This window comes from Salarias fasciatus, chromosome 8 (assembly GCF_902148845.1).
Source record: "Salarias fasciatus chromosome 8, fSalaFa1.1, whole genome shotgun sequence".
Classification (NCBI taxonomy): domain Eukaryota; kingdom Metazoa; phylum Chordata; class Actinopteri; order Blenniiformes; family Blenniidae; genus Salarias; species Salarias fasciatus.
The window spans coordinates 5024766-5038934 of NC_043752.1; the positions used below are offsets into that span (position 1 = coordinate 5024766).

The window sequence follows — 14169 nt, forward strand, 5'->3', positions numbered from 1 at the left end:
CGTCACACTGCATCATAAGTTGTGTATAAATATGCATGAAGTTCTGTTATGATCCGGCCTGTCATCTTTTGGGAAGAGGGTAACCTTGAACAGCTTCAGCAGGAAAAATAAGTTTGTAACCCTCAAGAAAAGGGTTTCATTTTCAAAAGGTTGGATTATCAGTTGCTCTGAACACTGTCGTCGTGTAAACGCATGCCCGAAATGCCTAAAAGGCGTTTTCACTTGAAATCATTGTCGTGTGACTGCTGTGACTCAAACACAGGATCGCTGAAATTGAGCGTGCTGAACCTTTCCACGCGGTTTGACGTGACGAGGGATCCTCGTCACCTCCCGTCTCTGCGGCGGCCTCGGCCGGCTTTGGTCCGTGAGTTCACCGCGTTTCCGTGCGCGCGTTCGTTTCCGACGCTTTTCCTTTGACGGTCGGCCGGCAGAGTGAAATCGGTGGGAGGACCGAGGCTGTAACCTGCTGCCGAAACAAGAGAAGCTCAATGTAATTTTTCAGATGACTCACACAAGCGGAAGCGCGCGTGTGTGTGTGTGTGCGTGTGTGTGCGTGTGTGTAGGCAGTGGTGTCTCACGACGGCGTGTTCAGCCTGTTCGTCAGTGACGACCGGCTGCACGTCTGGATGAACGTAAACTCAAATCAGAGAGAAAAAACACACACTTTTGGAGCGGGTCCCTGCGGTTGATTGTGAGTGTTTGGATGCTGCAGGGCGACGTGCGCTGGCTCCCCGCTGACGCTGTGTGTAAACTGTGTGTCCTCAGGTTGTTGTGCTCTCTGAACAAACACCATCTGTGTGTTTGTTCAGGAGTGCATTCAGGCGAGCGTTGTAATCCCAGCAGCGCTGGTCGCCGGGGCGCCGGGGCCAGGTGTGGAAGAATCACCGCGCCGCCAGGTGATTGATTCCTACCGCTTCCTTTGTCACATTTCTTTTCAAAGCTTTTTCCGCATCAGAGTCCGACAAACCGTCGACCGGAAAAGTTCACGTGTGGGTGACCTGCTGCAGCACGACAAGACTATGTGGCAGCGGCTACGACTGACCTTTGACCTCTAGCACTGCACTATTAACGAGCGATAGATTTCTAATTTAACCAATTTCACTGAGTTGAAATTGATTTCATTTATATAACCTTGTCAAGACATTGAGATTTTAAATTTATGAATAAAAACTTTGATTGAAAATAAATAAATCAATGATAATTGTTCATATTCAGTCTTTACGTGGTTTTCAGTATACAATATCATCATAGAAACCTGTTTCTATGTCAATATCAATAAATATTGGCAATAACTGCAGTATTATTATCAGGTATTGGTATTTAATGTGAAGTAGGAGGAAGATGCTCTATAATCCAGATGTGAGAGTATCTTGGAGGAAGCAGCAACATTTTGATCAGAAGCAGTTGTGGCGTTTGTCATGCTGATCCAAACCTAATGTGGAATACTGGGGCTTGTAATGTGGCTGATGGGAGAGAGACGACCTCCGTCGCTCCATCTTATTCCTGCAGTTATTGACAGACTCTTTGGATTTAAAGCGCCCGAGCCGCGTCGCGTGCGTTCACGTGTGAGCGCGCAGCATCAATCACCCCGCGATGAAGCCGCTGTGCGGTCTGCGCCGGCCGTCACCGGGGAGCGCTTTAAGTGACAGGAGTCATAAAGCTCCGGCTGGATGTTGTCACGCTGCGAGTCGGCCTCGGGAAGACGCCAGGCTGCAGCAGCGCTCTCTCAGCCAAAACTCTCGTCTCCGGGGAGGATTTCAGTCCTGAGTGTGCGGGGCGTCAGTGAACACTTTATCCCCACAGTCACACCAGTGCAATCTGTTAAGAGCTGTTTTTTTTTTTTTTTTTAAACTCCATTCAGAGTCTTTTGATTTTGTCTGACGGAAAATCACTGTTCCAAACATGACAAGAAATGATTGAGAAATACTTTTCTATTCTTTTATCAGATATTCCAGAATATACAGATTACTGAGGGCGTCTTCCTCCTTCAACATACAGATTACAGAGCATCTCATTCTGTCAGTTGTGGATTGGGAGGCAGCGCTGCAGGTGAGATGTGGTTCACCTGCTGGATGATGAAGTGCAGCAGTGGACAGACTGGAGACGTTCTGGCAGCGAGCTGCTCTGAACACTGTTAAAAAAAGAGAGAGAGAAGAAGCTGCTCAGGTGTCACGTCCAGCCCGGGATCCATCAGGCCGATGAGTCGCTCTGGCCCGCTTCCCCGTGTTGGTGTTCGAGGTTGTTTGAGGTGAAACTGAGCATCCAGCCAGAAACTTATCGAGTCCAAATGCTCTGCTGCGGCAGGATTTCTCCGGAGTAATTGTTTGAGACCGGGGATTTTCCTCGCTGACGGTGCCGTGAATGTGTGAGCTTTGTGACTTGTTGCTGATCTTTGGGTGGCAGCAGTGATGCTCTGTGTTATGCAAGAGGTACAGGGATGCTGCCACGCATGTCAAACAGCCTCTGTAGAGCACAAAAAATACACCTAGTGTCTTCAAAAACAGGCTGGATTACTTAAAAAAGAAACAAAGGCTCTCTTTAAAAGACTGAAACTCTGTAATGAGGCTCTTTAAATACAGAACTCGGATCTTTAAACAGAATTAAGACTCTTTATTCAAACCTCATGCTCATTAAAGTGAAGCTTTACCCTTTTGAATAAGTCGATTCCAGTCTGAGCCTTTCCCGAAAGTTGTGTTTTGAGGGTCCGTTTATGTGACAGTGGCGCTTGGAGTCACTCGTGTAAACGGGACATAAACCAACAGCAGCTTCCCGAAAAAGAGGTCAGACGCACTGATGTACCGCAGCGGTTTTACATGACAAACGTCTGAAAGTGTCACTGCGTTGGACTTTTCCTTCCCGATGACAGGAGCTGGATTGAAGCCGCACGCCGCTCTGCTTCCATTATTTAGACTCCACCAAACGCCGTGTTAGCACACAGCCTCCCTCGCTGTCATCCAACATAACTGCTGGCATCTGGCGCGTCAGCAGCCTTTAGCACATCAGTAAGTTATCTAACCGGAGCTGGAGGAGAGGTGGAGGCTTGGCGGGGGATGAAAGCAGCGTTACTGGGACGACTCTCCAAAGAACGAACGGATGAACGAACGGAGGCAGAGTGAGAAGATCCTCTCGTCTTCTCTCGACTCTCGCTCTTAATGAGCGAGGAAAATAAGAGCTGAGAGGGAAGAGAGAGGCTCAGCTGTGGCGTTTTCAGTGCTTCGGAGTGACATTTAGACCTGAGGTCAGAGGGGAGATGGAGGGGTGAGGCTACATTCAGGGGATTAAAGCTGTTACCTCATTCACACACACATACACACACTTTCATAGCGTCACATATTTCCAGAATAGTTCCTCATTGTGATTTTCTTCCATTTTAACATTGCCGTGAACAAAACGTTGGCGTGGACATATGCTGGTTCACGTGAATCGGATGCGTCACTTGGAGGCGATGATGATGAGGATGATGATGATGATGATGATGATGATGATGATGATCTTCACATTCTTTGGCATGCTGGAGACTCCTTCCCTCCTTCCCTCCCTCCTCCTCCTCGCCTCTCGGCAGCTTTCCTGTGGTATGAGCTGAACGTGAGCTGAATAAAGATGGGTTGCCCTGTCATGGAGCGAGGAGGAGGAGGGAGTCGGGGGGGATGAGGGGGGGATTCCAGCACTTCCATAAATGGCGCCGGAAGTGCCCCCCCTCTCCCCACTCTCTCTTCCCCTCCCCTCCTCTCCCCGTCTCTCTCTCTGAAGCTGGAACAGGGGGGGCGCTGACTCTCCCTCCGATTCCAATGCATGCAGATAAGAGCTCATCTGAAAGTGAAATTGACTGACTACACACACACACACACACACACACACACACACACACACACACAGTCCTGAGGGCGATGAAGCTTTGCAGCTTTAGCGCGGCGATTGTCTCCACGGCTGAGCCGAAGCAAATAATGTCCACTTCCCGAAAAGCGTGAGCGGACGTTATTAGGCTCACGTTAAGCCACAATGTAAAATGTAGAGGACGCTCGTCCTCTTCTTCCGCTCGCCCTGCACTGTCCATCCTCCGGTACACACATGTGAGGGCTCGGAGTTGGAAATCTGTGGGCGTGAGGTCAAGACAGAGCCGAGGAAACGGCCAGCGTGGCGCTGCAGGAACGAGTCCTGAAACATGTTAATTAAAGTGCGTTGCTGCATTTCACATTCCTTCATTATGACGATGCTGCTTCAGCACAATTACAGGGCGGTGAATAAACCGGCCTGGTCATGGTGAGGTGGAACATCCACCATGTTTGGGTTCCCTCAATTCTAATGATGTAAACTCAATTTAAAATCCTAAATTTGAGCTAATCGCTTCTTTTTTAGCCATGAAATCCTCACTTTTCTGTTATGTTTCCTTGGTTTTTGTGCTTTGACGTGCGTCAGCAGCACGCGGTGTGGTGCTGCTGGACGGTTTTACCTCCGCAGGTGGTGTTTGTAGACACCTCCGCCTCCTCGCCGAGCCGAAGACGTCCGCGACAACAAGCTGATGTCAATAGTGAGCCGCGAGCGAGCTCACACGTGTTTCCCAACATCTCCACTGTCATTACATCAACCTGCATTTACAGCATTACGGCGGCGCTGCGTGACCTGGTAGGGCTGTCTCATGTTATTATCCCGTCCCACTGGTCAAATCGTGGCTGTTTTCTTATTCCAGATTTAATGTTTGAGAAAATATCAAATGATTTTGACTGTAATTTCATCCTGGAAGATCAGTGTTCACAGCTGTTCTAGAGATATGACAGCCAATTGCAGCACTCATTGTTCTGCATTGATCCTGTTTACTCTCTAACATTATGCAATTACATATTTTCCCACTATTAACTAGAAAGTACAACAATGTAGCATATATTCAGAAAAGAAAGTTCGAAAGAATTCAACCCTTCCATGATTATTAGTTGTTTTTGATAAAGCGAGAGACGAGAGAAGCAAGCTTTAAACCCCAGAAACATCCAGGTTAAAAAATGCTTAGTAAGACGCACACAGGAAGTGACACATGCATGAGTGTAATTGTGTATTATTAGAAGCCCTCCTGATCCTCGTAATAACGCGGCGTGGCGCTGCAGGTGGAGGATTAGAGTGTTTGTCACGTTCAGAATGTCACCTGCGCGGCTCGATTGAAAACATCACGCGGTGACGGGACGCCGCTGCAGTCGGTGAGCCAGCGTGACGGTGATGAGTGTTTGCGCCGCCAGCTGACACTCGTAACGTGTGAGTAATGAGGGCGAGGTGGCAGGATACGAGGTCTCGCACGCACACACACACACACACACACACACACACACACACACACACACACACACACAGGTACGACTCGATGATGAGAGGTCACCTTGACTGCTGACTGTTAGCCAAGCACAGCGCCGCATGAGTCCTCCCTGCTTTCATAGTGGAACCGATGACCTTTACTGTATGTGTGTGTGTGTGTGTGTGTGTGTGTGTGTGTGTGTGTAGGGTGAGATAAAACCTCCATCCCATCATTGGCTCCACATCAAGTGTTAAATTCAGCCTGAATGCCGGATTTCCTTTATTTGCGAGTTTAGTCGGTCAAAAGACATCAATACAGTGGACAACTGAAGCCCTTTATGCTTTTTTATAAATGTAATTTGCTCATTTGACTTAAGAATTCAGACAAAAGATTCATGGAAAAGGGAAGATGACCCTTTTTTGACCCCTCGGGAAGTCCTAACAGGATCCCATTATCACTGAGCTCGCCTACAGTGCTACTGACTGTTCTGAGAGCTGTATAGTTAAGAAGGGTGTGGTGGAGACCAAAAGGTAAACAGCACAACGAGTGTAAGCCTGTCAGTCAGCAAGGAGGGCAAACAAAACCAATCTCCATCAGATCCACAAAATCCACACCCCAGTACACACAAAAACCTAGGAAAATCTGTGTGTTAGAATATTTCATTATAAAGTCTCAAATAATAACACACACACACACACACTCACCAGGTTAAACTTGAGGTTACTCTCCCTGTTTCCATAGCGACCACATGGTACAAATAACTTTGTGTGTATGCAGTGATTTAAAGAGAGCAAATTCAGCCGAATGCTAGTTCTCTAGTGTTTACAGAGTTGAACAAATGTGCTACTGCCACTTTTGAAAACTGCGTGACATTTACTTTCCCATCTTTTGCATGCTGCAGATTCCTAAACCGTACAATATTTGGCTATTTGTGGCTATATTGCAGATTTTGCATCTGTGAGCGTGCGACATTCTGGACAGATTGAGTTGACGTCGGCTGACTAAAATGAGGATTTAAACGCTTTAAGTAGCTCAACCTGTTCTAAAAGGTAAAATCTTCATCCTGAAGCTGTGTTTGCTTTCACTCTATTTTTAAATTTTCCTTCCTCCTTGTTGTTTTGTCTCCACCTGGCGTGTCCCGGTCCCCCCGCTCCTCGATGGGGTTGCCAGGTCTCCTCTGGCTGGTTAATCTGTTTGGCAGCGAGTGGCACAGCGGGCTCTAATGGCGCCACATGGCTGGCTCGGCTTTACAGTAATTTACACCCCGACATGATATTAACCCGCTGCTGTTTGTGTAGGTTCTGACTCAGCCCGCCAGCTCGCCTCCCGCCGCCAGCTGACTGCCTTCCATGCGGCGCCGCGGCAGAGCCAGCTAGGTCACAATGTTCTCAGAGTCGCCTGTTTACCAGCCTTTTGTTTTTCTCCGAGCGCGCTCACCTGTGTGGGAAGCAATTCATAGGTTTTTGTCAGAAAATGCAGCTGTGCGCAAAGTTTTAGACGACTTCCAGGATTAAGTTTCAAGAAGACTTTAAGCAAATCCGTTTATTTGCCTTCGTGTTTGTGTTCTAGTTCTCATTGTCAATTTCTTGGACCGTAAAACTCGTAAGTTAAAGATGCCTGGAATTCTCTACAGTGTTTTTCAAACGCCTGGTTTATCGGTAGCGCATGATCAGAGATTTGTGTTTATCGTGATTCTACATTCAATGTAATATAAATATCGGTCTAAATTTTCATATCAGTGGATCTAAGCTTAGATTTTTAAGTGTCTTTTCTTCTCCAGAAAAGCTGTAAAGAGCTGAAAAAAAAAAGAAAGAAAGAAGAATATCTTTTGGCCAGGTGTGTTACATTGTTTTGAGCGTTTCTGAAAAGTTGAAAACTTCCTTCAGTAATTCCTGCTTTGCTGCTCCTCATCTCTCTTTAAAAGCTGTGAACACTTGAAAATAGTTTTGATTTCTGTTCATGTTGTTCTCTGAAGAAAACTATTAAATTACAGAGAAGTTAGTGCATTTAGCCAGAATTCTATAGGATTTAGTCACCAGAGACGATATCTTGTACTTTCACATCAAACTTGATGTTTTAATTTTAGCTTAGCTAATTAAAAGTATAAGTGAAGGATTTTAGGTTAACCTCTCAATAAGCTCAAATAACTCGCGAACCCTGCGGAGAAATCTCAGTTTCATCTCCCCTGTTCTATTATTAATAGCTTGTATAACCTCTTGACTCTTTTCCACATCACTCATCTGTCATGGGACGCGGTGTCCGCACTCCGCCGTGGCGCTCTGACGGATCTATTAACCTTGGTGCTGAGGGGGAGCGGATACCGATTCAATCTCCCTCTGCCTCGTCTCAGCCATCTGCGGTGGCCACAGTGGCTCTGAGAGCAGCTGTAATACTGGGAAAATACTATCAACTCTCATTATTACACATTACAGAGATGAAAGGAGGATATTTTTTAAATTATCCAGTGTCTTCCCCTCTACTTTGTCCCAATGCATTTTGCTCGTCTGAAATTTGACTTGGATATGTAAAATGGTATATAGTAGGAAAACCTTTTTTCTGGTTTTGAAGCAATTTAGCTGAATCTAAAGCAAGTACATCCAGGGAGCTGCTTTATTTGTCACGATAAGCCTGTTAGCAGCTGGAATCAAAGCTCAGAATTTTTCTTTTGGCGGGAATGAGAGTATAAGAAACCACACCAATGAAGATACAGTTGAAAAACCTCCTTTAAGTTCCAAGGAGGAACTGAGGAGTCGGTGACTGTTGACCACCTTGATCAGAGACATCTGCACCCAACTCAATGACCCTCCATCCATCAAACCTGGAGTCGTGAAGTATCGAGCCAATTGCAGCTGACGTCAGGTGAAACGGCGCCACGGACACAAGGCAAAAAACAGACACTTGAAATTGGATCAACAAAATGTGTTGGTTGCATACCAATTAACAACAATGTGTCGTCTGCATCAAGGCTTATGTTTCTGTTGCTCTATTTTTGTCCTCATTGCGAGGACCTCCTCATTTGTATGAGATCCTGGAGGAAGAAGTAGAATTTTACATTTAATGGTTCTAGAAATCCTTTTTTATTTTTTATTTGTTTGCATAGCAGCAGAGTAGGTGCTATCAGTTCAAGGTTATTCTCTAAAATGCCATAAAGATAACACGCCTGATATTTCCTGCCAGCATTTTATGCATATATATCTACAAGTTATCAGCCAGGCCGAGCATGCATGACTGAATGCGGATTACAGATAAAATCAAGATATTCTTGCTTTGAAGCAAGGTCAATGCCACGCGTGGGCATATTGGTAGTAATATTGAAGAAGTGCCAGCTATTGAACAAAAAAAAAAAAAGAACCTTCACCCTTTGGACATTGAAGAAAAGTACTGTTGTGAGTGTGGAAAATCAGTAAGTCTGTGGACTGTTGGAGGAAACTCCAGTCACAAAGCCCTGGACGGACGTCTGGTCGTCGTCCAGAGTTTCCACTGCTTCTCGTCATCGTTGAACCTTGCTTCATTAGCGTGAAACACCTGCTAATGCTAATCTAATTCATGCGTTTTCCCTTCCGTCGCAACGTGCTGGTGGAGTTGGAGGATAATTTAATAAGATCATTAATGTGGCCGGTCGTTGCTTAATCCACACTCCATCAGTTGAGCCTGTTCCTTCAGCGAACGGAGGCTGATTAGCATTCCTCCCCGTGAAAGCTCATATTGGAGTGCGTGCGTGGGAAATGAGAAGGATTACTGGACCAAACGCCGCTTTGTCTCAGCCTGCCTGTTCGCGCCGGTCATGGGTTTTAATTGACTCGCTAATCACCCTCACCAATTAAATACCGGAGCTTGATAACAATGCGGGGACTGTGCTTTCGCCTGAACGTGCTTCATCGCCGACGACCTGGACAGGAGCTAAATCCCGGCATTTAGACAAACGCTCCATTATCCCGTGTTGTGGAAACAGTCATCCAGAGTCTGTTTGCTGGTGTCACTGTGGTCGTGTTCGGATGATATTTTGCTGTTTCTCTGTGTGACTGAGACAGCAGTTTTTAAATGTTCTCTGGCTCCCTGACAGCCGCAGACTAAAATGCCACAGTGGAGCGAATCACCCAATACTCAAAAATCCAACCGTGAAGCGTATCAGCGATCCCGGAGCCAAGACGGAGGGAAAAAAAAAAAAACTGTGCAAATGATGAGCTGACTCAAGAGCAAAATGGATTTAACCTTTAGGAGGGATGAGTGTGACTACCAGACAGTGAACGCATCACAAATCAGAGAGAAAGTGGCCTCACTGATCAGCAGGCGAAAGATACTGAAAACACAAAGGCAGCACAGCGCTGTGTGATGGTGGCGACACTGTGGAGATGCCTCCAGTAAACAGCAGTTTAGTGGAATAGTAACCACGCTTTCCTGATGTTCGAATGAAATTAAACCACTTTGAGATAATGTTTATTTATTTAAGGGGATTTTAACATTTTTTTTGAGAATTTATAATGACTATTCTTAGAGTTTTGATTTTTTGAGGTCTTGGTGGGTTTAACTGTTTTTGCAGTATTTTGGACACTTTTTGAATGCTCTCGTTTTCCACCAGACTAGCTTTAGACTAGCTTCAAATTTTTATTGCGCTAAGACAATGCATTTTCTCTTGAAACGTTGTCATGTAAATGGGGTCTCGGACACATATTTGACTGATTTTTTTTCTCCTTGTGAACTTTTGTCCAATTCTGACAATCTTTTCTCCTCAAAGTTTTATTTATGTAACAGTTGAAGTGCTTTGGTTGAAGGCTGTGGTTGAGTTCAGGCTTTTGAGAGAACAAAAATACCCTGTGAACTCTCTTAAATGAATAGTTAGAATAGCTGAATTCACCTTTTCGGGTCTGCATAAGAAAATAAGGTTCATCCACCATATTTTCTTAAGTCCTTGAAATAAAAAAATTACATGGAGATAAATAAATATTGAAATAAAAAAACAATGATGTGAATAAGAAAGCAATAATGTCCATCTTCTGAGGAGTTATTAAAACTTGTGTGTGTGCTCATTGTACTTGAAGTCAAAGCACCACAGCAACATGCAAGAATCTCATACATGAAGCCAAACCTGTCTGACACACGTTACATAACACGCCTCATCACTTAGTCAAACGCTTGAAAACACACACATGCATACACACACACACACACACACCCTGTGTTTTCAGACGTAAGACTCGGCTGCTCTGTGTGTGTGTGTGTGTGTGTGTGTGTTCGTGTGTGTGTGTGGTGCTGGAGCGCTTCCACGCACTTGCCTTGTTCATCCGCCCGATGCCTTACATAACAGAGAATGCACCCGGAGATGGAAGAGTGGGGCGAGAGGGAATCGGGGTATAAATAGGTTTGTTTGTCCTCAGAAACGCACATAGAAATGCTCTTTTCTCTCCATGGTGTTGATGTTTGTGTGTGTGTGTGTGTGTGTGTGTGTGTGTGTGTCGTGTCTGAATACAACATCAGACTGAAGCGATGCAGCAATGTTGGACAAATGTACCCCACCCTTCACAGCGGGGGGCTTTCCTTCAGAGTTTTGCCATCAGAAGTCATCAGAAATGGACTTTCCAGGGTGGAAAACACTTTGTATTCCGAGTCCGGAGCTTCTTCACTTTCTTCCTGTCTTCATTCAGCTGGCAGACAGCCTGTTTTTCTTGCCCCCCCCACCCCATGTCGCCTTGTCCTACTTCCTGCTTGACTTTTCGTTTTTTCTTTTTTTTTTTTTTTTTTTAAGTCCTGGTGAAGTTTGAGCTCCAAGGTGACTGTAGTGCGTCAGCCGGTGGACATTAGCAGGCAGCCGGAGTCTCTCAGAGCCACGGAACGACGTCTGAGGGAAGCCGTGAAGCTCCTTCTGCCTCATGCTCTTCACTGAGTCCTCTCTGCACTCTCCGCCCTCCTCGTCCGTGCTATCTCTTCGTACTCTCCTCTTCATCCTCTCTATCGTCTCCATCCTGTCCACTCCAGTCATATGAGAGTCGTTCACAACAGAATCCTTCTAAAAAGAAGCACGCCATTATTGTATAACTCAACAGTGCATTATAACCACCTGTCTGAGCAGCACATCCCACAAATGCTCCACTCTCCACAGTTTAGAGGACACACAGCTTGTTTTATTCCTTAAACATTTATTGAAATTAGATCAATAAGAGTGAAAGAGATAAGACATCAGGATAAGACAAGAAATCCCCATTAAGCTTAAAAAAAGAATTCCAAAACGCTCCATAAGTTCTGAATGAAAAGCTTTGCATAACGGTCTTTAAACCAGCTTCATCTTTTCTTTCTCTTTTCCTCCTCTGTCCTCTGCTCACCCCTCACTCTCTTCTTCATCCGTCCTCCTCAGTCAGGAGAGAAAGTCGGTGAGAGACGGAGGGTTGTTAAATTACCGGGTTTGGCTGGAGATGCAGCAGAAGTGAAAGGGCAGCGTGGACTGAGTCACTGCAGACACACAGACCTGGAGAACTCCCCATTACTTTTACTTGATCAGAGATCAGAGGGCGCCTGCAGCCTTTAGTTGGGGAGCCGCCGACGAGCTAACACAGCGGTTTTGTGGTTTAATTACTGGAAAAAAAACTACTCCTATTTTCAGTTTTTCTGTGAGAATTCAATGTTTTTCTGAAGGTTTTTCTCTGTTTTGATGACCAACTCAGTGAGAAAACATTTTATTTTTAAACTGACTTATTAAAAAAAAAATGCAATTAGCAGGAGCAGTGTGCTGCAGCTTTGTGTGAAGAAACAGAGGAAACAGTGTGTGCAGATCTGCTGCTGAGCTCAACCATTGCAGCCAAATCCAGCTTCCACTGTGGTACAGCCAGCAAATTCTTCAAGAAGACATAAAACACGAGGTCTGCATGTTTGAGTTTCTGTCTTCACTCTGTCACCAAATGCAGCCGCATATTAAAAGTCACCCTCTGATTCACATCATATTGGTTTTATAATAACTCAAAGTCCTCTCACAGAGATTCCCAAAAGCATTGTTGGGGTATTGGATTCTTTTATGTCTTGATTTATTTAAATTTTAGGTCTGAGTTCTTCTCTTTTCTCAGAGTTACCTTTAATTTTTCAGATCCTCCGTCTTGTATTCTCATGTTTGACATTTCTCATGTTTCACGGTCTTACTGGGAGCTACAGCAATGAACCTTTAAACGGACACAAGGATTTATTTATGAGTTCTGTTTAGTTAGATGTTGCACGGTGATGATTCAGCTCAAAACATGCGGCTGTTTTAGTTTTTAGAGTTTTTATGACTTTTTTAAAACCTTCAAATCTGCATTTTACCAGTTGTTTGTATTTAAACAATCTCAAAATACCAAAGTTAATCCAAGAGACTTTGTTGAGAAAATGTCAATAACAATTCACAAAAAGGTGTCATCTGCATAAACATTTACATTAAGTTGAATTTCTACAGATGTTCAGCACCGTAACTCCTTGACTGATTATGATTTTTAGGAAGTTTAAAACCAGCAGAAAGCAGAGAAACAGAGCTTTCTTTTAATGTGATCACAGTAGCCTCCACAGCTTTTGCAGTATGACACAGGGAAGATTCATTAAGTCTCTCACACATTTTAACGTGAGTCAAAAACACCCAACGCGAGCGCACGCGAGGCCTCCTGTGGTTACTCCTCTCTCTCTTGTGGTTTTTTGCTCCTGTCCTCATTATGCTCTCCTCTTCCTCTTCCTCGGATCAGCTGACTCTGTGTGTGTGTATGAGTGTGTGTCCGTGTCCTAGTAAGGACCGTCTCCGAGCACATGTCGGCGTTTTTGCATCGAAGTCTTTCTCTGCTCGCGGACTAATTGAACCTTTTTTTTTTTTTTTGTCTTTCCTGCAGTCCATCATGGAGCAGTTCAACCCCTGCCTCAGGAACTTCATAGCCATGGGGAAAAGCTATGAGAAGGCGCTCACCAGTGAGTACAAACCACCGTTTACTCGGCTCAGTTTTCTGTCCTCGTCTCTCTCTCATTCCTCCCGTGGTCCCGGGCAGAGGGTCGGCCGACCCGACGCTCGGCGCCGCTCGCTTTCAAATATTTGTGATTCACCTGGAGCAGAGAGGAGGAGTGACGACGACACGCCTACCTGAGGGAACGATCATTAACCCTCACGCGCTGTTTTCATTTGAATCCTACAGACTAGGTCGATATTGACCAAGAGCCCTTTCATAGTAACACATATGAACCATTGAAAAAGTAAGAATAGTAATACTGTCATAGCATTAAATCTGATACTTGCTGACATTTTTTTAGTTATGTTTTAAAGGATAATGGTGATTTTTTTTAGCACAAAGAATCCACTTAACGTCACATTTATGTGTAGTTTTATGAAAAAAATCTGATCTAGTGTTTCTTTGTTTTTAGGTATTGTTTCACTGACGCATAAATTTGACCCCTACACATGCTCAGAAATTCACCAAAATTGGCACGCATGAAAGTGGCCAGTGAAAAATGTAATGAAATGGTAAAGTCAACTCCTTTAGTGCCAAAATATGTTCTGTAGCACTACTTAGATACACAAAAACAGCCACTATGGCCTGTAGGAATGTAATAAAGCGATCAAATCAAATGTCCAAACAGGTGAATTCTGACTGTGACACTGTGCAAAGGTTGAATGAGAGTTTCCAGGTGAACCTCGGAGGTCGATGTTGTCTCCACGTCTTCTGTCCTCCAGTCACCAGCCATCCTAAATGTCTGTCCTTTGTCGTCTCTTTTTGTGGGGAGTGCGTGTGTGTGCGTGTGTGTGCGTGTGTGTGTGTGTGTGTGCGCGCTTGAGTGCGATAGAGGTGCGTACACATGCAGCTATGGCTCAAGGTGAAAGAGAAAAGTGGAGCATCAGACAGTGGGAAGTGGAACAGGAGGAAGAATAACGCTGCGTCCCCCCGCGGGGCCGAGGA

The 14169-nt window shown here is 45.0% G+C and overlaps 1 protein-coding gene across 6 annotated transcripts in view; it reads left to right on the plus strand.

The window, feature by feature from the left end:
• Window positions 1-14169, plus strand: part of LOC115393866 (brain-specific angiogenesis inhibitor 1-associated protein 2-like) — a 56997-nt gene that overhangs the window by 4279 nt on the left and 38549 nt on the right. For all 6 annotated transcript variants that reach the window (XM_030098989.1, XM_030098988.1, XM_030098991.1 and 3 more), the window contains exon 2: window positions 13114-13189. In XM_030098989.1, coding sequence (XP_029954849.1) covers window positions 13114-13189 — 76 coding nt within the window. The remainder of the gene's footprint in view (window positions 1-13113; window positions 13190-14169) is intronic.